Source organism: Neovison vison, chromosome 12 (genome assembly GCF_020171115.1).
Source record: "Neovison vison isolate M4711 chromosome 12, ASM_NN_V1, whole genome shotgun sequence".
NCBI lineage: Eukaryota > Metazoa > Chordata > Mammalia > Carnivora > Mustelidae > Neogale > Neogale vison.
In genome coordinates this window covers 9,818,059-9,842,750 of record NC_058102.1, presented here as the reverse complement: position 1 = coordinate 9,842,750, position 24,692 = coordinate 9,818,059, and the positions used below count along the sequence as shown (strand labels likewise).

The 24,692-nt window shown below is 59.9% G+C and overlaps 1 protein-coding gene across 3 annotated transcripts; it reads right to left on the bottom strand.

Annotated features, from left to right (window-relative positions):
• Positions 1 to 758: 758 nt before the first annotated feature.
• On the bottom strand, positions 759 to 23,107 carry KCNJ4 (potassium inwardly rectifying channel subfamily J member 4). Of its 3 annotated transcripts, none has more exons than XM_044228308.1 (2): positions 23,052 to 23,107; positions 759 to 2,465 (listed from the first exon to the last, which is right to left on the bottom strand). In XM_044228308.1, the coding sequence occupies exon 2, from the start codon at positions 2,424 to 2,426 to the stop codon at positions 1,071 to 1,073; it is 1,356 nt and encodes a 451-aa protein (XP_044084243.1). In that variant the 5' UTR covers positions 2,427 to 2,465; positions 23,052 to 23,107; the 3' UTR covers positions 759 to 1,070. The 3 variants fall into 3 exon arrangements, with proteins under 3 accessions (XP_044084243.1, XP_044084244.1, XP_044084245.1); XM_044228309.1 differs by lacking the exon at positions 23,052 to 23,107 and adding an exon at positions 20,016 to 20,454; XM_044228310.1 differs by lacking the exon at positions 23,052 to 23,107 and adding an exon at positions 19,294 to 19,403.
• Between the last annotated feature and the right edge of the window lie 1,585 nt (positions 23,108 to 24,692).

Here is a 24,692-nt window from a genome sequence, read left to right as displayed (position 1 = left end):
CCTGCCTATCATCTCTCGGGAGGGAGGAGTGATTCATCCCATTCTACAGATGATGAAACTGAGGCCAAGAACAGATGGGCGACTTGCTGGCGGCTGCACGTCGGTGAAGTAGCAAAGCGCTGGTTCAAGCCCAGGTCCTCTGCAGCCAGCTCAGGATCTTTCCCGTTGGCTCCCAGGAAGGAGAATGGCAGGTGGTCAAGTCCCCTCCAGGGCTCATTGTCTTGGAAAGGGACACACACACACCACACACAGACACACTCACATCACGGTCTCTCTCTTATCTGTTCTTCTGTGCTTTTCATCTTCAACCAGCCTACCCCTAATGGACCATATACTTTATTAAAAATATATAGTTACAAACTCCATTGTCAATCTGGGCTGGACCCCGGGGATCTGGAGGGACCACAGGGAGGGATGGTCCTCGTCCTGCCCCTCGGGGACCCGCCTCTGCACCCAAACCCAACATCCAGGGGCCAAGATGGCTGGCTTTGGGGACCAGCCTGCTGGGCGGGGGAAGGGGCTAGGCTCGCTGGGCCCGGGAGGGGGGCGGTTCACAGAGAGGGACTGCACCTCCTTGTCCTGCAGGTACGAAGGCGGAAGGCAGATTTGGTGCCTCCATCTCTCCATTTATAGATATTTACAAAAGAAAGTCGAGAGCAACAGGTCACAGTCATGCAAAAGAAACGCCCCCCACCCTCCCTCCCCCCACACTAACCCCTGCCCACCCCAGAACCCCACGATGCCCACCCCCCCAGCAGTCCAGCCGCCTTCCCCAAGGTTCTGAGAGTAAAGGGGGCACGTCCTTGAAGTGTCAGTGGGAAAAAGGTGGTGGGTCTGGGGTCCCCGAGAGGCCAGTGGGTAGGCTGACAGGTCAGGGGTTATCCTGGGCCCTTCCCAGGCCTGGGCTTTGGAGTCACTGAGAAGGGCTTTCCCAGTCTCTGAAGCGCCCAGCTCCCTGCCGCAGGCCCGCGGAGCCAGGGTCAGCTCTGTCCTGAGTGTGGAGGGGGTGTCCTGGCATCCCACCCCCGGCAGAGGCTCTTGTGGGAAGTGATGAGGGCGGGGCCCAGAGGTCAGATGGCGGACTCCCTGCGGTAGGAGATGTTGTCCAGCGGGAGGGTGGCTTGGATGCGCTCCAGATCCAGGTGGCTGCCGAACTCCAGCATTCGGATGATGCCCGCCTCCTCCTTGGAGCCCGCCTCCAGGCCCAGGCCCGCGGCCACGGCAGCAGCGGCCGCCGCCTCCTCCTCCATCTCCTCTTCCTCCTGGCTCATGAGGGCCAGCTCGTTCTCGTAGCAGAAGGCACTGGGCGGGGGCGGCGGGGCGGGCAGCACGGTGATCTTGCTCTCCTGCAGCTCCCGGGCCGAGCAGCAGGGCGTGCCGGCCACCTCGTAGGTCTTGTGGAAGCGCGAGTAGTCCACCTTGTAGTGGCTCTTCTCCTCGAAGACCACGGGCTCGAAGCGGTGGCCCCACAGGATCTCGCTGGCCAGGTAGGAGCTGCGGGCCTGGGTGGTCATGGCAGTGGCCTCCACCATGCCCTCGAGGATGACCACGATCTCGAAGTCCTCCGACTCCAGCTCCTCCTTGCCCATGCCGTAGAGCGGGCTGTCCTCGTCGATCTCGTGGACGATGATGATGGGCGACACCAGGAAGATGCGGTCCAGGCCGATGTCGTAGCCCACGTTGAGGTCCCGCTGGTCCAGCGGCAGGTACTCGCCCTCCTGGGTCATGTAGGGCTTGATGAGCTGGGCCCGCACGTGCGCCTCCACGATGTGGCTCTTACGCAGGTTGCCCACGCGCCACATGAGGCAGAGCTTGCCGTCGCGCACCGAGATGACCGCGTGGTGGCTGAACAGCAGCGTCTGCGCCCGCTTCTTGGGCCGAGCCATCTTGGCCATGATGGTGCCGATCATGAAGGAGTCGATGACGCAGCCCACGATGGACTGCACCACCACGGCGATGACCGCCAGCGGGCACTCCTCCGTCACGCAGCGGAACCCGTAGCCGATGGTCGTCTGCGTCTCCACCGAGAACAGGAAGGCGCCCAGGAAGCCGTTCACGTGCATGATGCAGGGCTTGGGGGCCGGCGGGGCCGCCGGGGCACCCCCTCCGGCCGCCGCCGTCGCCGTGGCCGCCGCCGCGGCCGCCGCCGCCGCCGGGCCGGCCTCCAGGTCGCCGTGGAAGAAAGCAATACACCAGAAGAGGAGGCCGAAGAAGAGCCAGGAGACGAGGAAGGCCGCGGAGAAGATCATGAGCATGTAGCGCCAGCGCGTGTCCACGCAGGTGGTGAAGATGTCCGCCATGTAGCGCTGCGACTTGTTGCTCAGGTTGGCGAAGTAGACGTTGCATTGGCCGTTCTTCTTGACGAAGCGGTTGCGGCGTTTCCGCCGGGGCACGTGGGCCTGCCCGTTGCGGCTGTGCCCGTGCATGTCCTGAAGCCGGCGTGGTCACCTGGGTAGACGCAGGGCCTGGGGAGAGGAGAAGCCCGACAGGTGAGATGCTGGCACCCCGGGGAACCCCATTCCCACCCCACCTGGAGATGCTCAGAATGGGAGGAGCCTGGCCTGGGACCCAGGACCTCCTGGAGCCCCTGCGGGCAGAAGGTGGCAGGTAAGGTGCTTCTGAGGACAGGGAGGGAGTGTGGGGGCCTGAGCCAGCGCCTCCAAGCACCAGAAGCTGAGGCCACCAGGACGGCCCTCGGGCTGCTCCCTTCAACCTTTCCGGCCCCCCTGCCCCGTCTGGCGAGCTTCCTTCTTGGCTCCACCATCGGGTCCCCTACCCTGAGCAGAGGGAGCTGTGACCGCTCCAGCCCCTGGTCACCTCCTGGGCTCAGCCCCTGCCTGCTTGGCCCTCTCTGGGGCAGGACATCCTCCGGAACTGACCCGTAGAGCAGCCAATGGCACCTGCGACTTTGTACATGGACTCAAGATGAAATACAATTTTAACTTCAGTTCCCCACATTTCAAGGGCTCAGTAGCCACCTGTGGCTAACAGCTGCCGCGACCAGACGGAGTTGACAGAGGATATCTGCCTCATGACAGGAGTGGGACAGGAAGTCCCACTAGGCTGTGCTGGGACCCGTGGCCCCATGTCAGTTCCTGTCCCGTCCCCAGACCTGCTGGGAACAGAAGTGGGTAAAGACAGCAATGGTCGTGGTCAAGACGGAGGAAGGGCGAGCCCCAAGCTTTGGCTCCCAGGTAGGCATTACAATTCCCATGTCACCGGTGAGGGAGCAGGGCTCAGAGAGGGGAAGCGACTGGCCCAAGGTCACACAGCTAGTGAGTAAATCCAAGCTCAGGTGTGTCTAGCCTTAGCCCGCAGGTACTGTCAATACCTAAGGGCTCACGGGTCCGGAGGCAGAGGCAGACACACCCACTGCCTCATGGAGACGCCTCGGAAAACTCACCTCACCTGTAAAATGGGGATCAAAAGCCTGCCTCACAGGACCCGAGGAGATAGTGGGTGCTCGGTTAGAGACAGCCACCCTCCTGCCCTCCTTCCCGCCTCTCCAGAGCAGGAGGAAGCTGGCGAGAGGCAGGCTTTGCCTGTCAGCCTCCTCAGCTGTGTTTCGGTGGAGGCGGCCCTCACCCCTCAGGGGCGGCAGGAGCACCAGCTGGGCCCACGTAGGGCAGACCCTCCCTCCACCCCACCCCACCCCTCCCCTCTACGGGGCGCAGGGAGAGAGAGGGAGAGAGGGTGCTGCCTGGGGCCCCAGCCACTGGCAGGGCTGGGCCTGGGCCTGGGCTCCCGGTAACGTTTTGGCCCAGAATTATATAAGGCTGGAAGTTTCTATTTTCTGTTCTATTCTTCTTCCTGATCTAATTGTGCATCTGTGGCAATGTTTATACACTTCCCTGCTCAGGACAACTCGGTTGCCGCAGCAACGGGTCCGCGCCAACGCTGAAATTTAGAGATCAACAGCCTGGTGCCTGCCTGTGCCTCTTCCCGGGAGAAACTCCCTCCCTCCGCCAGGGCTGGGGAGAGGCAGCCCTGCCCCTGCCCCCCGCCTCCCCCGCCATCACCCCCTCCTCTGGGTTCTTCTCCCTTCCCTGCCTTTGCTACCCGGGGGCCCGCAGCCCTGTGCTGAAGTCCTTCATCCACCGCATGATATAGGGGCAAGTCACTTGGCGGCTGTGAGCCTCAGTTTCTTCATCTGGAAAATAGGACCAGTGAGACCCAAGGGTCTGAAGATCTAACAGACAATGTGGGTAGGCAGTGCTGGCCCTTACGAGGCCATAACTTTGGGAGCGCCAGGCCCTGTCTGCCACCTCCTCCAGAGGCCTAACAACCAGGGCTCCAGGTGGGAGCCCTGAAGAAAGTGGGGGCCAAGGGCACCTTCTAGTTTTCTAGAAGGAGGTCTTTCTTCACTAAATATCTCCCCCTCTCTTCTCTGCCCCGCTGTCCTGAATGCCTCCAGTAGCACCAAAGAAGGAACCAGAAAGCGCTTACTTCGAGACCCTTCTTTTATAGCTGAGGCCAGGAAGTGCAGACCCGGAATGGATTTGCTCAGCTTCCCAGGGTGAGGCAGAGGGGACCAGCCCTAGCGGGGGCCCCTCATTCCTGCTCCAGGGTTCCTGGGAAGGAAAGGTGCTCCTGGAAAGAGAAGCCTCCTCCCCCGAGGGGTGGGGGTAGAATTTGTTGCAGGAGAAGGCTCTTTATGGGGCTCCCACTCTCTAGGGGGGCCCAGGGCTGAGGGGAAGGAGATGGTCCCCACACGTTCTAGGCTGCTGGCCTCGCTCACCAGCGCTATCCACTTTCCCAGGGTCCTGGGCGGGAGCAGCAGGATCAGTCGGGCCCCAGGCTTCAGGTTTGGCCCTGAGGCTCTGCATGGCCCCACCACCCCAGCTTCAGCCCTCACCCCCAGCCCCTGCCCATCCCCACAAGCCTCACATCTCAGCCCAGTGGAGGCACAGCTGGTCCTGCACCCCTGCATCTGCTCTGCTGGTCACAGCAGTGTTCTCAATCAAGCCTCTGCGACATTCCAGGCCCCGGGCCCACAGCTCTGCTCCGCCATGCCCAGCCATGCTCAGAAATGTCCGCTCTGGGGCCAACGGGAAAGCTGCCCCTGACCCATCGCCCTCCGCCACAGAGGAGCCTGTGTGCTGCCTCTCCCTTCCTGCAGGGACCCATTCAAGTTAGCGAGCGTTCCTGTCCCCGCTGACTCCTGTGGCAGGAACGACAGGCTCACCTGGCAGGGCGCGGGCTGACCCACACTGTGACCGACCGAAACCTGGAAAGTACGAAGCTTAGCATCGTGCTTTCATATGACAGCCCTGGGAGACGGCCAGGTTTTTTGTCCCTTGTTTGTCACAAGGGGCTTCCTGGTGAAGGCCCAAGGGCAAAGTGCCCAAGACAAGGGGCACAGGTGGTCCCAGAAGGGCAAGAAGCATTGACCACTGGGGATCGCCCTGGATACAGGTGTTCTCGTGGGAAGACTGCGTCCCCAGGATCGTGTCTACAATGAAACTGTACTTTTCCGGGAGGCAAAGAGCTGGTCTTCATTCTCTTCCAACAAGTGTGCCAGAAAATGAACACACCCGGTTTCTGCCCATTTCCCACGGTGGAGGCTCTGGGAGGCTGGGCCCCCCTCACTGCCTCACGGTATGACCTTGGACAAATCCTTCCCCTTCTGGGCCAGCTTCTTCGGCTGGTCACTACTCTTGAACCTGAGTGTATCCCACGACTCTTTTCATGGTCATCTTGGGGAAAGGACAAGGATGGGAAATGCCGGCTACACTCAACGTCCTTTCTTGGCAAAGTGAAGGAGGGAGGTGCTGGGCCATTTACCAAACTTTTTTCTTTTCCTTTAATTTTACGGTGCTGTCAATGTCCCAAATCTGGAGCCCCTAGTCCAGACCTCACTAGACAACTAGAGAAACTGAGGCCAAGAGCGGGGTGGTAGCACAGGGAGGCAGTGGCTAGCCAAGAACCTTCCGGCCCCAGGGAGATGGTAAAGGTGACCGGCAGGGATGTCAACTCGCTGTCACCATTGCGAACCTGCTCCTTCCAGGGGAGGGCTGGACACCCTGCCTGCCATGGGTCTAGAGCAGGCAAGATAAAGACCCCACACCTGTCATTAGGTTTTCCTCTGACTTTGTGACACCGAATGCCCCCTCCTTGCCCACAATTCCCTTTGCCAAAGGAAAGCTGATAAAGTGACAACAGCCCCAGGGGGACTCCAGCAACCCCGGCCGACTGTGAGGACACATCTCCCCGTGTGCACCCACCCCATGCCCCAGAGAATCTCTGGTGGCTCAGGGGCATGTCACCCTGGCCCCCAGCCCAAAAGGCAGCACTTCCTGAGTCTGGGCCAGCCAGGCAGGAGGAAGGGGACACTTAGCCGGCCTGCAGGGCCTTAATGCTTGTCGTTGTTCCTAGATGGGACAATAGAGGAGGTGAAGTGACTTGCCCAAGGTCACACTGCTCAGCCCTGGGGCCCAGCTGAACCTATCACCCTCTCTTCTCGAAGGCTGCTCTCAGGGAAGGAACCTTCTGGAAGTGTCAGCTCCCTGCCTGGTCTATCTCCCCAAAGCGTCACTGCAAGCCTCTGTTTACTTAACAAGTATTTATTAAGCACCAACTGCAGCAACAAGCAGGGTTATTATTTCTTTCCCCAGCTGAAAAATCACAGGCCGGGGGTGGGGGGAGTAGGGATGAGGACGGGGGTGGCCCAGCAGAAGCGGCAAAGCTGGGATTCCCGCTCCGGTCTGGCTGGCTCCAGCTCCCTGGCTCACCCTGGCCCCCAGTCTCCCATGTTGGGCTTCCTTTGCCTCCCACAACGCCCCGCCCAATACGGAGCCCTCGGTTCTCTCCGCAGCCCCCACCCAGCCCCAACCCCAGCCTCTCTGGTTTCTAATCTTCACTGACTGCCCCGCCAGCTGCAGCCCTGCCTCCTCTGAGCCCCTCGGCTCCCCCTGCCTGTCTGCTCCACTCGGCTCCTTGTCCGCTGTAGGAGAAGAACATGCTGGCTAAGCCCTTGTATTCGGGTGGCAAGACCTGGCCCTCAGTCTCAGCTCTGTCATGTCCTAGCGTGTCCTCTTTGGACCTCAGTTTCCTCATCCGCAAAGTGGACACGATGGCACTAGTACCTACTTCCCCAGACCCCCATTGAGCCAAGTGTGATAACCACCAGGAATAGAAACATGGGCTAGGGGCTCCACAGGGCTTTGCAGGTGGAGTGCATGGAATGTGCAGATGCTGGTGGTGGTGATGACGGTGATGACGATGATGATGGTGACGGTGACATGGGACTGGGGCCTGGAGGCGGGAAGCCCCACGTCAGGTCCTGGCTTCACTAACTGCTCCAGCCAGGTGCTCCCTCTGCGAAACGGAGACCATGTTTGCTCCCTGGCAGGAGAGTGGGAAGACGGAATGAAACACGGCGCCTGGCACAGAGTCTGAAATAAGGCGGGGGAGCTGGTGGGTGTTCCTGAGTCCCGTCAGCCCCATTCATCCCTGAACGCCTCTGGGGCTTGGACGGAGAGGCTGACTCTTCTTCTAAGAGAGGGAGCGGGCCCAGGGCCATAGAGGTGAGGCACAGCGAGGCGGGGTGAGGGGCTAACTCAGTGCACCCAGGTCAGGTTCTAGAAGGTGGGAAGATTTCCCTGGGGGACATGGACGGAATTCACACTATTGTCCCCTTTCCCAGCCTCCTGAGGAGCCCAGGGCCTGCCTGTCCTCCAGCCCTGACTAAGGCCTTTCAGGCCCGAGCAGCCTGGTTTCGGTGAAGGTTCACTCAGCTCAGACACACAGGGCTTTGCACGGGGGTGGAAAAGGGCTCGAGGCCTGGCAGCTGAGCTTGCTCCTCAATGAGTAAAAGGGAGCCAGAGATGGATCTAGCCGCGGGGGACATCGGGGCAGCAAGTCCCCTCCGCACAGCCCTCTGAGGGCCCCTGTCCTGCTCCTCAGACTCAGGAGGTCTGACTACCTCGTCTTCATGAGTCTCAAGAGCCCACACCTTCCCCCTGCCCTGGCTTTGACCCAAGTCCAAAGTGGACTCTGTACCACTTTCTGCCTGTGTGACCTTGGGCCAATTACCGAGCCTCTCTGGTCCCCGCACTCATCATCTCTCTCTAGGTGAGGCTAACAATAGCCCTTACCTCATACAACTGTGACAAGGAATAAACGGGACGGTACACGTCACGTGCCGAGCACAGCATACGTGGTTGCTAAGGAGCACGGGTCACCCCTGGGTCTGACCAGTCCTTCCCGTGTCCGCCTCCCCCTGAATCTGAACCACAGCACCCTGCACCCATCACGTGGCCCTGTCTCTGTTGTTTTTTCCTGCAGCAGCCCAGGGAGCAGCCACACAAGGACAGTGGCCACCTTCTCCCGGGGTGGGGGCTGGGCTGGAAGTGGGAGCAGTCCCGCCTCCTCTGGCAGATCCCCTTGACCTCTGCGAGGCCGAGTGTCTTCACTCGCGAAGGAACGCGGTCATGCCTACCTCCCTCGGCCGGCCGTCGTGAGGGTCAGATGCGGATTGCCAGGGGCCACAGAGGTGCGGGCCAGAGTGGGTGCTCACAAGCGCCGCTCCTCCCTCACACTTTCTGTGCCCTGGCCGCCGGCGTGACATTGCAAACCCCACGCGGAGCCCTGAGCGTGCGCTTCCTCCGTGGCAGCCCTCATCTGAGTGCTTTACGCTGATCAATTCCTGCCCTGCTCACCGTGACCTCAGAGGAAGTTACTGTTATGATCCCTACTTTAGAAGGAAGAAAACGAAGGCAGAGAGAGGTCCAGCATCTTGTCCAAGGTCACACAGCCCATTAGGGGTGGAGCCAGGATTTGGACACAGGCGGCTGAGGCCAGAGCACGTTCATTAGATGCCTGACTCCCCTGGCCCAGGGACACACGGCCACATCGCACTTTTCTTCCACTTAGGAGATGTTTATGAAGCCCTACTATGTGCCAGGCTCTGTAAGTCAGTCCTTCTGGGAGAGGAGAAGCTGGGCATAGGGCCAGTTAGGGCCAGGACCTGGGACCTGATTGCAGGGCCAGACACACAGGAGACTCTGGGCTCCCAGGAGGGCTCTGAGCACTGTGGGGTGAACTGACTCATTCTTCTAGCTCCAACCCCCAACTTTCCGGCCCAGCCACTAAGCCAGCAGGTGAACAGGTTCAGAAAGTAAGTTCCCGGGAGTGTCCAGAGAGGCCTTCTGGTCACAGCCAAGTGGCAGGAGCTTATGGCCGCAGGACCCAAGGGTCACTGGTTCAACCTGCAGCCGTGCCCTTTCTTGCCCAGCCAGTGCCTGGTTCCTGCCCCCACAGGCAGCCCCACAGGAGCCACCTTGATTGGCCTGACAGTCCCACCAAAGGGACTGTCCCCAAACACCTGTGCCCTTCTCCTATACAGGGATTGGAAAGTGAGAGCAGATCCCTGGAGGCTCCTATTTTCCAGGACAATCTCAGCTCTCCTTGGTGGTAGGATTCAACCCCCTGTGCTCTACCCCCACGGCCTCACTGTGGCTTCTCAGGGTCTGGTCTGCTGGGTGCATTCTTCCTCCAAAGTTACTCGGTCAATAACTACTTAATCACACCCTTGCTGTGGGTCAGACCCAGGCGTGGACTTACCCAGCTTATGGGTCAGCCAGGGAGAGACGCTATGCACATTCTAGCATCTGCGCAGCGGGGTGGTCAGAAATGGTGGTAAGCTGCTGGAAGGAAACGTGCTGCGATTGTGACAGAGAGGACAAGGGGCTCTGGTTTGGTGGGGATCCCCTAGGGCCTCTTTGAGAAAGTGACATGGGAATTAAGGCCTGAGTAGGGACTGGGAGTCAAGTCGGGGAGGAAAATTCTGTGTCTGTGTGAAAGGTGGGGTGTAGAACATTCCAGAAGGGGGTTGGCGTGTCAAGAATCTGCAGCAAGTCCACTTGGTGGGAGTGAGGGGAACAAGAGGAGGAAGAGCAAACTTGCCCAGGATGAGGCCCCCAGAGGTCGGGCGTGGGAGGGGTTACGAGTGTCACCGTCACAGCCTCAGGACACAGGCGGGCAGACACTGGGTTTTGCCTGGTTAGATTTTTCACATTTTCATATGAAATTTTTAAGACAAATAGGAATAAAGAATAATACAATAAACCCTTGTGTATCCTCTACCAGGCTTAAGAAATAAAACCTCCTCAGGGTGCCCAGGGGGCTCAGTTGGTGAAGCGTCTGATTCTTGACATCAGCTCAAGTCTTGATCTCAAAGGGGCGCCTGGGTGGCTCAGTGGATTAAAGCTGCTGCCTTCAGCTCAGGTCATGATCTCAGGGTCCTGGGATCGAGCCCCGCATCGGTCTCTCTGCTCAGCGGGGAGTCTGCTTCCCCCCACCCTGCCTGCATGTGATCTCCCTCTCTCAAATAAATAAAATCTTAAAAAAAAAAAAAAAAGTCTTGATCTCAGGGGCGTGAGTTCAAGCCCTGCACTGGGCCCCATGTTGAGCGGAGAATCTACTTAAAAAAAAGAAAAAAATATACCCAACCCTATTTGTGTGGCTCCCGTGGCTCCCCCACCCTGGTCTGGCCTCGGAGGCCTCCACTGTCTGGGCCTGAGGCACCCACGGGGGTAGAGGTGCTGGGGCCCCGCACGGGGTCGGTGCATGCAAGGCCCAGACGGTGGCCTGTAGGGTACAGAGGCGGGTTGCACAGGCGGCTGGGAAGAGGGGTGCTGGGAACAGGTGCCAACGGGACGCTGAAGGAGGACCCAGTTTAAGGAGTGATGGTTTCCTCGTGTGTGGTGGCCGCGGGATGTGCAGGTGGAGAAGCCGCAGGCCACTGCACCCCGAGGTCAGGATGGAGACGGCTGATGCTGACCACCTGTGGCAGCGTGGGAAGTTGTGCAAGCGGCTGCAGTCGCCTGGGGCAGAAATGCTGGGGAGAAGAGCAGAGGGCCCCCAAACCGCTGGGCATCCCCGGCACATGGCCTAGGACCAGGCACAGCAGCGCCCGGACAGCAGGGCCCCGAAAGCCAGGAGAAGAGGGGTTCCGGCAGAGCTGCCTGGTGACCCCCGACCAGCCCCGACCATGTGAGGCAAGCGACCCCTCAGCCCTTTTCCACTCAGATGCTGTCCGTCCCCAGCCACCAAGGACGAAGTGAGGACACGGGCGCCGAAGAAGGCAAGGGGTTCAGGATGGTCGCTGCAGTGGGCCAGGGACAGGAGCAGAAGTGGCCTCGGGACAGCCCATGTCCAGGACATGTGCGCCAGCTGGGGAAGGGGTTGGGCATGGAGATCACCACCCCAACCTCGCTCCCGCAGCAAACAAGCCCACAGGAGCCGGGGCTGACAGTGGGGGAGAGGGTCTCCCAGAGCCATGGTGGGGGGCAGGGCATGGGGACTGACATCTGTTACCCACACCGGAGCAGGGTTCCCTGGATTCTCCAATGGGCCTCACGAGAGATGTGGGAAGACCAGAGGAGCAGGGAAGGCGAGTCTGAGCCAAACCCCAGGCTGACTTCCTGCCTTGCCCCGCGTGGCCCTGGGTGGCTTCAGAGAGCCATGGGACTGCCTGCGACACTTGGGTGCTCTCCTGGGACCCTAGCCCGCAGACAGTCACGTGGGAGGGGAGCCGGGCCCCTTGTCTGCCCAGCCTGGCCCGGAGGCAGCTCGATGCCATTGGAGAATGGCACACCCCACAGCCGGCGCAAAAGAGGAGGGAGCCCTGGAAGGAGCCATGTGGGTCTTCAAGATGAGTTTTAGCAAAAAAAAAAAAAGAAGAAGAAGAAGAAGAAGAAAAAAAAAGGCAACAGTGATGAACATTGAGTATAGTATCTACCATTTGTGGAAAAAAAAGGAGAGAACGAAATTTATAGACACACATATTTGCTTGTCTGGGCTTGTCTGTGGATGGAGCCCCAGGAAGCTGGTGACACTGGCTGTCTCCGGGGAGGGGAAGCAGGTGGCTGGGGATGGGTGGGAGGAAGAATTCTCACTGTATTCCTGTTTGTGTCTTTTTAATTTTAGAGCCGTATGAATGTATTACCTACAGAAAAAAAAGACACATAGAAGGCTTTAAAATTAGTGCGTACATATGTGTATTTTTCTGAAAAGGCTTAGAGCATTCATAAGGTCCTCAAAAGGGCCTGTGATCTCAGGAAGCCTGAGAACGCTTCACTTCGGTGCTGTGCGGCCACGGGAAAATGCCTTGACTTCTCTGAGTCACATCCATAAGATGGTGAGGAATAACGCCCACTTCGTAGGCATGCTGTGAAGATGAGCCACGGGGGTGGACGGTAAGAGTTTATAAACCGTAACGTGCAGGAGCCCTTCTTGAAGGGGCTGAGTGAGGGTCACCTCCTATCCTCTCCCCGGCCAATCGCCGTAATAATGGAAGAACGACTAACGCTGAGTGTCCACGGTGCGCCAAGCCCGGTCACAACTTTGATCCTCACCATGGCGATGGGTGCTGTCACTCTCATCCTCACCGGGGTTCAGGAGCTTCCGCAAGAAGGTGAACTAGGGGGCTGGGGCCTGGACACCAGCCTCCCACTCTGTCTACCCAGCCCACAGCGCTCCCCCTGCTCTAGGCCATGCCATGACCACACAATTCTTCCCCAGCCGCCCCCCCACCTCTCCCCCTGCAGTCCCACGTCCACAGGGGCTGAGGACCCCCGGGGCCCCTCCACTTAGAGCTCTTGGGACTTCCTACCACACGGCCCTGGCCCGTTCCCCACCCCACCCCTCCGCCGCTCGGGCCTTTCTTCTTGTGCCTTGAACACAACAAATTTATCCCTCTCTCTGGTCTTTACACCGGCTGTTCCTTCTGGCTGAAAACCTCCCAGACGTCACTGCGAACACCTTGCTACTGTTCAGGTCTGAGTCAGAGGCTGCCTCCTCCAGGAGGGCCCCGGGTGCTCTCCGTCTGCGGCATTTCTCCCAGCCAAACCCATTTCACGTACAATTACCGGGATCTCGAACCTCTACTTCACCCCAGAACCCCGGCGCCCGGCGCGTAGTAGGCACTGATCAAACACCCCATGACCGACAAAGAAACATGATAATTTCCGTTGTCATCATTCCCTTGGGGGACCTAAGCAGGGGCTACGACAGCGTGTGATCAGGGAGGTGCTATTTTTGTCGTCGTAGTCAGGGAGAACTTCCCCGCCGCGGAGGTGGTCTCTGAGTGGAGGCCAGAAGGGGAGCCTCGGTGGCACTGGAGCGAGTGACTGAGGACGGCAGAGGCCTGGGGCCTTTGCTTCCGCCTCCCACAGAGCCCGGGCTTCTCCAGCTTCTCTCCGAAGGGGTCCCCCGGGTTGAGGGGGGAGTAGGGGGTCCCGGATTCACACCCAGGACTCTACGCCCATAAGAGAAGCTCCAAGGACTGCAGGGGGGTGGAGGGGGAGGCCTAGGCAGGCAGACAGGTCTCTGAAGGTCCAGGGACAGGGGTAGGAACACTCAGCCCCTGCTCCTGCCCCAGCCTTCCTGCTTAGCCCCAGACCGGAGTGACTGTCCCTATGGGGAGCCGGCTATACCAGGAGGAGTGCAGTGTGCTTACCGTCCTGGCCATCTGTCCCACTGGTTCCTGAGGCCAGAGACTCTCAGACTCCATTCATTCATTCACCACGCTATACCTGTGCTGAGCTGGAGTGGCCTCTGTCCCCCTGCCTAGTGTGTCCACAGCACAAGGTGGCGCCTTCCCCAGGGGAAGCTCTGTACCTCCCCATGGAATGAAGGACCGTTTATTGAGCACCTACTATGTGCTGGGGGTGAGAGAAGAGAATAAGACAAGACACAAGCCTGCTTGGCTGGGCTCCGTGTGTTAACATGTGAGGACAGAAGGTGAGGGGTTCCCAAGGCCAGAGGGTTTAGAGAGAGGTCCCCAGGAAAATGTGGGGAGAGCGGGAAACGCAAAGAGAAAGCAGGCCTGGGTTCCCAACTGGGCTGATGTGTGGGCTGGGCGGAGAGTGGGCCCCAGGCCATGGGGTGGGGTGGCTGACTGGGGGGCTTCACAGCCCCGAGCAAAGTGGGCTACTGGGCCAGGGAAGGGAGATCTGAGGACAGGAGAGTGGAATTCTTGGACAAGAGGCATTCTTGGAATTCTGGGTACTTATATTCTAGCATCCTAGAAAAAAAGGGGATCTGCACACCTCAGCCTCTGTGAGCGCTCTAGGATTTCTAGACAGGGCGGGAGCTTTGAAACTTTCTGACCAAGACCCAGATTAAAAACAAACACATTGTACATCGTTACTCATTATACAACGTATATATTTTAAAAAGGTAACGAGAGCATTGCAAAATAATGCCCTCATTACATACTAAGGATTTCACATTTTCTTTTTTATTTTATTATATATTTATATATATAATATATATATTATATATATATTATTTATTTTATTTTATTTTATTAAAAAAATAAGTAGTGAGCTCACTCAGTTCATTTCACAGCCACTAATGGATCAGGACCTGCTCATACCCTGAAGAACACTGTCCTGCCCGGTGCTCAGGAGCCCAGAGCTGGCTGAGACAGGGGATCTAGGGTTTGTCTATTTTCTTTTCTGGTGTCCCCTGGGGCTGGGGCAGGGCATGGCGGGGGGTGGGCACAAGCCTCTAGGGCTGGTCTTGAATCTGCGACTGCCGTGCTAGGACCACGGCTTTTGGAGGGCACAGCTGTTGGGAGAGTTGTTGGAGGTCATGATGGAATGCTTGGCACAGTCTGTTAGACCCTTAGGGTCACGGGACCTCCATACTGTGGCCCAGACAATAAGGACTCTGGGTTCTGGGTCTGATCCCTTTCTCTGGCCCTGTGTTAGAACCTGCCGCCATCCCCCTAGCAGATGTCGTTCAGCAGCTGCTTGCACACCTCCCATGTCAGGGAGTTCACTCCCTCTCCGGCAGCCCACTAGAGTGTGGGGAGTGAGGCTCTGCCATGCTATTCAGGCAGCTAATATCTGTAAATCCCTCCCATGACTGGCTGGCCGTCCGTTCTCCTCTCTCCTGGCCTGTCAGCCCAGGGACCCGAGCCAGCTCCAGCATGAGGCCATGCCCGCGCTCTGCCCCACCTGGCTGCTTCTCCTCCCTGTTGCCCAGTGTCTGGGGGATGGCTCTGAAACCCAGCCAGAGAGGCTCTTTCCAAGGTCAGGTGGCCTGAGGATTTGCAGCTGCACAGCCTAGCGCTGGGGCTCAGCCAGCCCTGCCCCCACCCAAGCAGGTCGGGAGGGTTCGGCAGAGAGTTTGGGCGCTGACAGCCAGGACAACTAGAGAAGCAGCGTCTGAAGGGGGTGGCCGGTGTGCGCGGGGGCTGGAACCTGGCAATCAGCAGGAATCGCCCCTGACTGGTCGGGCCACACAGTGGCTCCTGACGGGCTGCGTTACACTCAAAGCTCATGGATCTTCCCAGCAACCCACAGATGTAGGGGCACAAGACCACCCCATAGGTCAGGGGATGGAGGCTCGGAGAGGTAAATCTGCTGCCCAAGGCCACACAGCCTCTGAGGGCTGGAGATGGACTTGAACCCAGAGCTGTTTCCCCTCCACAGGGCTCAGCTGGGACTATGGAGGTCAGAGGAGAGAAGCCTTTGGGGAGCAGGGGGAAGCTAGCTGCCCCTCTGGGAGGGAATGAGCTGTTTCCCTGAGAGCAAAAGCCAATTAGTAGAACCATCTACCTAGGTTCTACATTAGTAGAACCAATAGGTATCCATTAGTAGAACCTTCCAGACATAGTGGACTGCCCCAGGAGATGGTGAGCTCCCCACCAAGAGGGGTGTTGGGAGCTCTGATACCCCTGTGTCTGAGTGACTGGGTCCCCTCTGCCCTCTCCCACCTTGTTGCCCATGACCAGGCCACCTCCAGCTCTGTGCCTGTCGCCTCCCCTAGAGTGTCCCATTGAGTTTCCCAATCACTGGCCCCCGCAGCTGTCCCCTGGGCCGAGTGGCCCCTTTACTGTCACAGGGCGGAGGGCTTGGACTTCTCAGGCCTACAGTGAGAGTTTGGGATGGAGGCTGAGATTGGGCAGGTAGGGGAGAGACTTCGCTGGTTGTGGAGGAGGGAGTCTCAGAGGCCAGACGGTAAAAGCTGGTGCCAATTCTGCCACCAAATCGAGGCTGGGCAAACTCCCTCCTCAAGGCCTCAGTCTCCCCATCAGTAAAATGGGTTTAGTCCCTCACAGTCATGTACCCTCTCCTCCCTGGCCCAGCTCAGGTCCCCTCCCACCTTGCAGCCCAGGTAGAGGCGGGGCACACTCTGACAGCAGACAGGGCAATAAAAAGGAAAAGCCAAGCACATCCCATTGGAGAGGTTCCCAGGGGTACAGTGACCCAGTCAAGGTCACCAGGCGTAAAGGAGGGTGGAGCTGGGATTCAATCCCAGGCCTGCCTGACTTCCTTGTTTAGCTGCCCCAGCTGCGACCCGGGGAGGGGGCTGTCTGCTGCCCCTTCTCTCCCTCCAGTCTGGGGGTTTCCCAGAGGGGGGCTTGAAGAGAACTGGCTCTTCCCTCCCTCCTCTAACCGCTCCCCACAAGATAGGGAGAGTCTGAGAGAGGGGGCAGGTGCTGGCAGTCCCGGGGTGGGAGGCAGAGGAGTCAGGAGCAGCTCTGGGCCAGTCCAGCCCCAGCTCTGGCACCATTGCTGTGTGACCTTGGGTGATTCACTGTGGGTCTCTGGGCTCAGTTGCTCCATGTCCCAGCAGAGTCTGGGAGAAAAAGCAGTTACAGGAGCAGATGGGGTCACCAGAAAACACTGGGGAGAGTTTTCCCCATCTTCCCAGGCCCAGCGGTGCCTCTGCTCAACTTGCACTCCCCATGTCCAGCCCCATCTCCCCTCTGCCCTTCCACAGGCCCCTGCTGGGTCCACCTGAGCAGGCCTAGCCCAAAGCTCCCAGCTGATAGGGCCATGACCATGACCACACCTTCTCCCTACACCACTCCAGCTGGGGTGCAAACACCAAGGACCACCTGTCTTGGTAGCCTCTCTCCTTGACCTGCCAATGCCCCCCAAGGACACTTTGCCCCCCACATCGGTCCACTTGGGGACCAGCTGCTGGCATGAAAGTTAGTCAATCACTGGCTGGGGGGGAGTCACAGGGAGGAATGGGGGAACTGGCGCCAGGAGATTCAGGGGATCCCCAGGCTGGAAGAGATGCATGTTTCCTCCTTCCTCAAGCCGAATGGATGGCCCCAGAATGGCTGGAACTGGGAGCATTCCAGCAGGACAATGGTATAGGGCTGTCTCTACCTGCTGGACCTTGGGCAAACTCGAGCTTCTAGCCGAGCCTCAGTTTCCCCAACTGAAAAGTGGGAGTGATGGCCCTTGCAGGGTGGCAAGGAGGACTCAGTAAAACCATGGATACAAAGCCTAGCCTAGAGCCTGGCACGTGGGGGCTTGTCCCCATTCCAGCCGCAGGACCCCCAAGAAAACCTCCCTGTCCACCCAGCCACCGAGCGTCAGCACCACCTCCCCGAGCAGCCGGGCCTCTGAGTGTGCGTGTGAGGGCGTGTGTGAGAGAGCTGTGTGAGTGTGTGCCAGAGGGCAAGAGAGTGTGCGAGCCTGTGTACTGGGAGGACGGAGGCGGGGGTGGGGGTGGGGGAGGGCGCCAACGGGCGGGGGGCGGGGTGGGCAGCGCCTCATCCCAGCACTCCCCTCCCCAACTTGCCCACCTGCGTGTCCTGAAACCGAACAGTGGTCTTAGAATCAAGCAAAACCCACCAGTTCAAACCTCATCCCAGCCACTTTCTATTTGTGTCCCACCAGCCACTCCCCCTTGCTGGACCTCAGTGTCCCCTTCTGTAAACAGAGAGGACCCCGGAGGACCCGAGGCGCCCGGCTTCACCCTAGGGACCAGAGAGTGGGTGGCAGGGGTAGGAGGGTCCCAGGCCTTTGAGAGCAGGGGGAGTGGGGGGCCGAGACCCAGAACCAGCTGGAGCGCGAGCCCACCCTGCCCCCCATGCTGCACCCCACCCACCACCCCACGAGCCCCGTGTGTGTGCGCGCCGGCAGGAGCGCGCGTGTGTGACTCAAGGTCTATTCATAGCTGAGCTGCACCAGCTGCGGCGTCACAAGCAGAGGGGCCTCAGCCCGTATTATTATTTCAATTACCATCTGAATTAAAAGTTTGAGCAGCGATCAGCCCACGTAGCAAGGGGAAGAGGGAGCAGGAGAAAAATAAAGATGAAAAGGAGAAGAAGGGCTGCGCCCAGAGATTTCCCCCCCCACACACCCCAAGGAGGGCTGAGTCGTCCCAGAGGCTTAAAGGTTATGCCAACCTCCAGGATTCCTGCCTGCCCCTTGCCTTGGGGCCCCGGGTCCTTGTGGGAATGGGAGGAGCACTTTGAGATGGCCGCGCTCCGGCAGCCACGCTGCGGAAATAGATCACCCGGTGCAGATTCTCCCTCGCTCGGGCCAGCACAGCACAGCAAGCTCGGAGAGGGTGGGGAACGGACCTAAGGTCGCATCTGAGCCACACCCCAGGCTGCAGGCGCCAAGCTCCTCCTCTCCTGCCAGGCAGGTCCCACCCACAGGTTCCCCGTGACCTCACAGGGCGGACGACACTGACATCTGTGGGTGGCGCTGGGGCAGGACCAGGGAGGACAGAGGTGGACCAGCTGTCCCTGCTGGTTTCTCTTCCTGCGCCCTCCTCTGCATTCCCGAGGCCGAGTCCCCTGCCTGCAGCCAGCAGTCTCAGCCCTCTGCCAGACCGCCAAGCAATCGGCCCCTCCGGTCCCAGAACTCACACCATCGTGGGCCCAAAGGACCCTCCTGACCCACCAGGGTGGGGAACAGACCCCCACCACCACCCCCGGCCCAAATCTGACTCTGGGCACCTTTGAACAGGTCCCTCTTTGTCCCTCTGCTTTAGTCTTTCCCCTTGAAAGTGAGTTCTTCCTTGGGTGCTTATCTGTATCCATGTCTTCAGAATGGAGCCCCCCCAAAGGATCATTGAGGGGGCATCGTGCTGTGGGGGCAACACATTACTTCCTGCCGAACCCCAGCCCAGGGGAGGGACTTTTTCCATTCTTTTCTCAAGGAAGTCCTAGGGACAGCCCCCCCCCATCAGACTGGCCAGATGCAAATCCAGACTCATCTACTCATTTTCCTGCTGTGTGACCTTGGGCAAATCACAGACTCTCTGAGCCATGGCTTCCCCGTCTGTAACACGACATTGCACATTGCGGGGCTGTTGGGAGGAATACAAGGGAAAGCCTTTGCAAAAAGCTCCTACCCCAATGCTTGGCGTAAGGATGTGAGTTTCCTTGCTGGAAGGCGCGTAAGTGACTGGTGCTGCCCGCCCCCCCCCCCAGCCTCTCCTGGGATATGAAAGACTCCTGGGATTTTGGAGGTGGAGATGTCAAGCACCCTCACCCATAGGACAGAATTATTGGCAGGTACTTACCTGGTTCTACTTAAATAGCTCTGGGAATGAGGAGCTCACTATCTCACAAGACATCCTCAGAGGCTCCCTGTCTTCTTACCTCCAGCTCTGGGAATCTTCTAGAAAGGGCCATAATCTTCTAGCTTAACCCCAAATCTAGCTTGTCCCTCTACCTCCAGCTCTGGAAATCTTCTAGAAGGGGCCATAATCTTCTACCTTAACCCCAAATCTAGCCTGTCCCTGCCTGGGACTGCTTGGGACTCGCTTTAAAATGAGCCCAAAAGGGAGCTCTTCAAGTTTACTGAACGACAGATGGGATTAATGCTCAGGGATAGTGGAGATGAGGGGAGCCAGAGAGGAATAAGGGAGAACAGAAGAGGCCAAACTGAGAACTGGGCCCTCCAAGCTCCTGGGTCCTGCTCTGGTCCACAAGGTGTGGATCTGCCCGTTTGCTCACCTACTTCCAGGGAGGGCTTGGGCCCCAGCTCTACTCCCTCTACCCCTAAACCACTACTGTGACTTTGCGTGGGGGTCTACATCTCTCTTTGGGCCTCAGTTTCCACTTTTGTAAAATGAGTACATCCAACCAGTGAGTTAAGTTCTAAGCCTTCTGTCCCTATTGGGCTACTGTCCCCACCCCCTTACCCCCCCCCCCGCCCCGGCCCAGCATGCAGGGAGCCACCAGGCCCTTGAGGGTCTGGGGGTTCAGGGCCAGAGACCCCATCTCTTCCCCTGTCTCTCACCTTCACGTCCACTATCTCCTTCCCATCTCGTGCCTTTGAGGGTTCTCTCGTCCCCATTTGACAGGTGAGGAGACGGAAGCATAAGGAGGTAGAGTTACTTGCTGAAAGTCACAGAGAACCATTCAAAACTCCGGACTCCTTCTCTGTGCCCAGGAGAGCAGCAGGGCTCAAGGGCATCTTTTCCAGGAGACTCACCAGGATCTCAAGTGGCCAACTGTTCTCCACACAGATGTAGACACTGTACAGGGCATGGGGTGGGGGGGGGACCTGCCCAAGGTCACCCAGCGAGGCAACGGCAGATCATCCTGAACTTAGGCTCCCTGCCTCCCAGGTGCCACCTAGCCCCGGGGGACAGCAACATGGTCTGACCTCCCAGCCCTGGCCCTGGGATCTTTCCAAGATCGAAGCCCTCTCCTGCCTCAAGGCCCTGCCTTGGGAAGCCCCCACCATCTGGGACTGTGGCAGCAAGAGTGAGCAGGAAGATGGGATTGAAAGTTGAGGGTTGGCCGCTTGCCCCCCCGGCCCTCTGTCCCTCCCTCTCCTCGTGCAGGGGGAGCGGCAGTGATGTAATGCAAGTAAGCCGCTCGGCTTTGGTCCCGGTGCCAATCTCAGAAGAGAGACGACAGATTGCGTGAGCCAAATTTGGCATCCTAGGGGGGAGAGGCATGAAAAGTGGAGATGTGGAGGAGAGAAGCGAGGAGCCTGGGGAGGTGCGGGAGAAGCCCCCCTGCCCGGCAGACCCCGGACTCACCACCTCGCCTTCCACCCTGGCCCCCTGTCCGCCCAAGCCCACCTGACCTCGGGGTCCCTTCCTCACTCTGCAAGACCAGCCTGGCTCCTCCCTGGACCCTCTAGCCCCAGGACTGCCAGTCCCGCCCGCCCCCCAACACACCGCTCCAGCTCCGTTTCCCACCGCCACTAGTCTCCTGGTTACCGTGTTGCTGGCTGTCATGTCGCTTACATGTCCTCGTGACTCAGTGGTCCCCGCAGAGGGGCCCCCTCCTCCTCACACCCCCCTCAGTACTCGCCCCCGCCTCCCCCAGATCCACATTAAGAACCAACCCGCCCTGTAAGCCTACACTGTTCCTCCTCCCCTTCCCTCTTATCCTAAGCTAAGAAATCTTTCCACAGCATCTCCTGGAGCTACTTCATTCTGGGTTCTGCAAATGTCTAAGAACCTACTATGCTCCAGGCTTTTGCAAGCTGCTTTCAGAGACCTGACATGGTCTGTAAATCACCTGGCAAACCAGTGAAGTCAGTACCAACATCCCCATTCTCCAGTTGAAGACACTGAGGCCCAGAGGGGTCAAATCAGCTGCCCAAGGTCACCCAGCAGATACTCAAGGCCAGCTCCTTCCGTTCCCAGTCACCCCAGAGGCTTTTTTTTTTTTTTTCCTTCTGGGAGAGGAGCTTCCTTTTCAAGGGTAACCATAGGTTCCCGAGGAATATCTCCCAAGGCCCAGATCCTCCTCTAATTTCTGGACACTCCCCTTCTTGGTCAATCCTCTATTTGAGGCTATCCTCTCTCCCCATTAGCTGTCCACCTTCCCAAAGGTAAAATGAGTCCTTACTGCTGTCTGCCCACCACTTTCCCCAGCCCGTAAACAGCCCTCAGCTCATTTGAGCTCTTGGAGGTCAGTGGGGCAAAGAGCTATGTCCTCATTCCATAAATATGGAAGTGGAGGGTCAGGGGGGAGAGGGACTTGCTCACGGTGCTGGTCCCCCAGCTAGGGAGCTGAGTTCCAGAAGCCTGAATGTAGGGTACGTGAAGCCCACGTCCCAGTGTGGAAAACTCCAGAAAGAGCCCTCCTCCCTGTGGAGAATGGTCGAACGTTCTAGGCTCAGCCCTCCAGACTCCAACTTGGATATGGGTCAGCTCAACGGCCAATAGCCTTTGCTCCTGCCATGTTGCACCCCAGGCCTTATCCTACCACCTCTTCTGTCTCCTGTTCCTCTCATCCCAGGCCAAGGCAGGGCCACACTGTGGCTCTCAGGCTCCCAAAAGTCCTGCCCATAGCTCCCCAAACTCTGGAATCCTGGGAGGTCACAAGACGGTATGTGGGGAGAAGCAGAACAGGCATTTCTCTCTCTCTCTCTCTCTCTCTCTCTCTCTCACACACACACACACACACACACACACACGGGTCTGACTCCTCTCTGGGTCTTGCACACGTGGCCCTGGGACCTCCATCCCTCAGCTCCCCGTTCCCTCAACCTGCTGCTCAGCACCCAACTGGTCTCGAGGCCCTGGCTTGCCAACTTCGCCAGCCTGCCCTGCCTCTAGTCCCCCCGCCACACTCCCACCGGCCATCTCCCCACATTCTCTCCCCCTCTTAGAGCCTAAGCACTGGAGGCGGAAGTGGGATGTTGACACCACGGGGAGGCAGGCAAGTTTCCCTGCTCAGGGGCTCATTCAGACCTCTCTTTCCTTGGGGCTCTCCTGTAGGGACAGAAGAGCAGTCTTTGCCTCTCTCCACAGCCTCCGTCTCTAGCTCTGACATGTGAACCCCCTCGTGGATGGATCCCTGTCCACCCACCCGGGGATCACCTGGCCCAAAGCCGGCGCTCAAAGCAGGAGAGGTGGGATGTTTTCCGACAGATCAGAGGGCCATTTGCAAACAGGTTGCAGCTGGGGAAGTGGAAAGGGGACCCCCCCCCCACCCTTTGCCACGAGTCACCTGCCTTGAAGCTCCTCAGAACCGGCTGACAACTGGGGGTGGGTGGAGGCAGGGAAAGGTCGCGGCCGGGGCAGGAAGTCAAGGCCTCTTCTACCCACCCGTCTCCGCCTTTCCGGCCACTACCCAGACCTTCACGCTCCCGACGGACCGACGGACGGAGAGACAGAGCTCGCCAGCTCCCAGGGAGTCGCTGGACCGCGCGAAACGCGCGCCTGGCGGCGGAGACCCGCGGGATAAGGCGCGGAGCGGGCGGGGCTGACGGCTCCCACCGCCCCCCGCCCTCGACGGGACACACAGACACGCACGCAGCGGGACAGACAGACGGACAGCGCCAGCGGTGGGCACGGGCCCGGCTTACCGCGGGGCGGAGGGTCCGACGAAGGTCCAGGAGGCGGCGAGCGGGCTCTACATCCCACGGCGCGGTGGGGCGGGCGGCGTCCCGGGCGGGGAGAGGGGACTCCCGGGGCCCCCTCCCCGCGAACTCGGCGGGCCGGCGCCGCCCACCCTCCCCGTCTGCCGATGGGTCTGTCCGTCGGTCTCCGGGTCTCCGCGCCTCGGGGCCGTCCCGCGCCGCTCCCCGCGGGCCGCCCAACTTTCAGCGCTGCCCCGCGCCGCGCCCCCGGCGCCGCCTGGGCGTCAGCATCGTCGGGCCGGGCCCCGACTCAGAACGCGGGGGTCCGGGGGCCCATGGCTCTCGACCGCCCGCGCTCGCGCCCCCCGCCCCCGCCGCAGCCGCCCGCCCTCCGCCGCCCCCCGCTGTTCTCGCGCTGTCACTCCGCGCTGTCCCCGCGCCCTGCGCTCCGCTCCCTGCCCCGCGGCGCTCGCCTCCGGCCCCGGCCCCGAGAACCCCGCGGCCGGCCGGACCGCGATCCGCTGCCTCCCACCCCGGCTGCCCTCCACCCCCAGGTCTCCGTCCCCCTGTCCCTCTGCCTGTCTCCTCTGTCCCCGTGCGGGTCTCTCCGTCTCTCCCTGCGGGGTCTCTGTCTTCTGCCTGCCGCCCTCCCAGTGTCTCCCCTGCCTCCCTCCGCCTCTGCCCTGGCTCTCTCCCCTGCGCGTCTCTATCTGTCCTCCTCTCGGTCTCCGTCTGTCCTTCTCTGTCTCTCTCTCCCTCCCACTCTCGGTGCGGCCCCCGCTGTCTCGGACCCAGGCCCGCGCCTCCGCCGCGTCCCCGGCTCGCCCGGGAGCCCGAGCTCCCGCCGCCCGCGGCGCGCCGAGAACTCCCAACTCGCGGCACGCCGCCCCGCTTTGCGAGACTTTCGCCCCTCCTCACACGTGACCCGCGCCCCAGTGCGGAGGCCGCGTGTCCCCCCCCCCGCCCCGGGGCCCCGGACGGCCCGCGTGGCCCCGCCTGGCCCCTTCCCCGCGGCCCAGCGGGTCTTCAAACCCCCTTCGGTCGGCGGGCCGCGCGGGGCAGGGCCGGGGGCTGGGGGCTGCGGGGCCCCGCTCCTACAGCGAATCCTGCCCGGGTTTTCCTCCTCCCTCCAGGAGCGCTCCTCCCAGAACCCATTCCGAGAATCCGCTCCCGGGTTTTCTAGCCCCCAGGGGCAGGTCGATAGGGTTCCTCTGGACCGGGAAGGGGTGGGTGGGACAGGGTCTGTCCTGGGTCTGGAGGCTCCTGGCCACTTTGCTCAGCGATCCCCTTCCGCTCCTGAAGTACCGGCACTTAAGGACCCCACGCACTGCGCTCCGGAAGACAGTGGTGGCTTTGCTGAAGGGACCCTCACAGTCACCTAGACAGCAACTCCGCATTTTCCAGACTGGGGGACTGAGTGCCAAAGACGGTCATGAGCTTGTCCAAGGTCACCCACAGGTGGCAGAGCCGGACCAAACCCCAGTGTCTTATTCTCTGCGTCCCCATTATTCCACACTGTCTTTACAGGGCAGTATCCTGTGCCCCAGGCTGGGCCCCACGCTCTGGGCCATGGGGAGGAGTCTCCAGCATCTCACAGCCCCCAGCACCCCGCCTTCAGCCAGCCACTTCCCTGGGCATCCTGCCTCC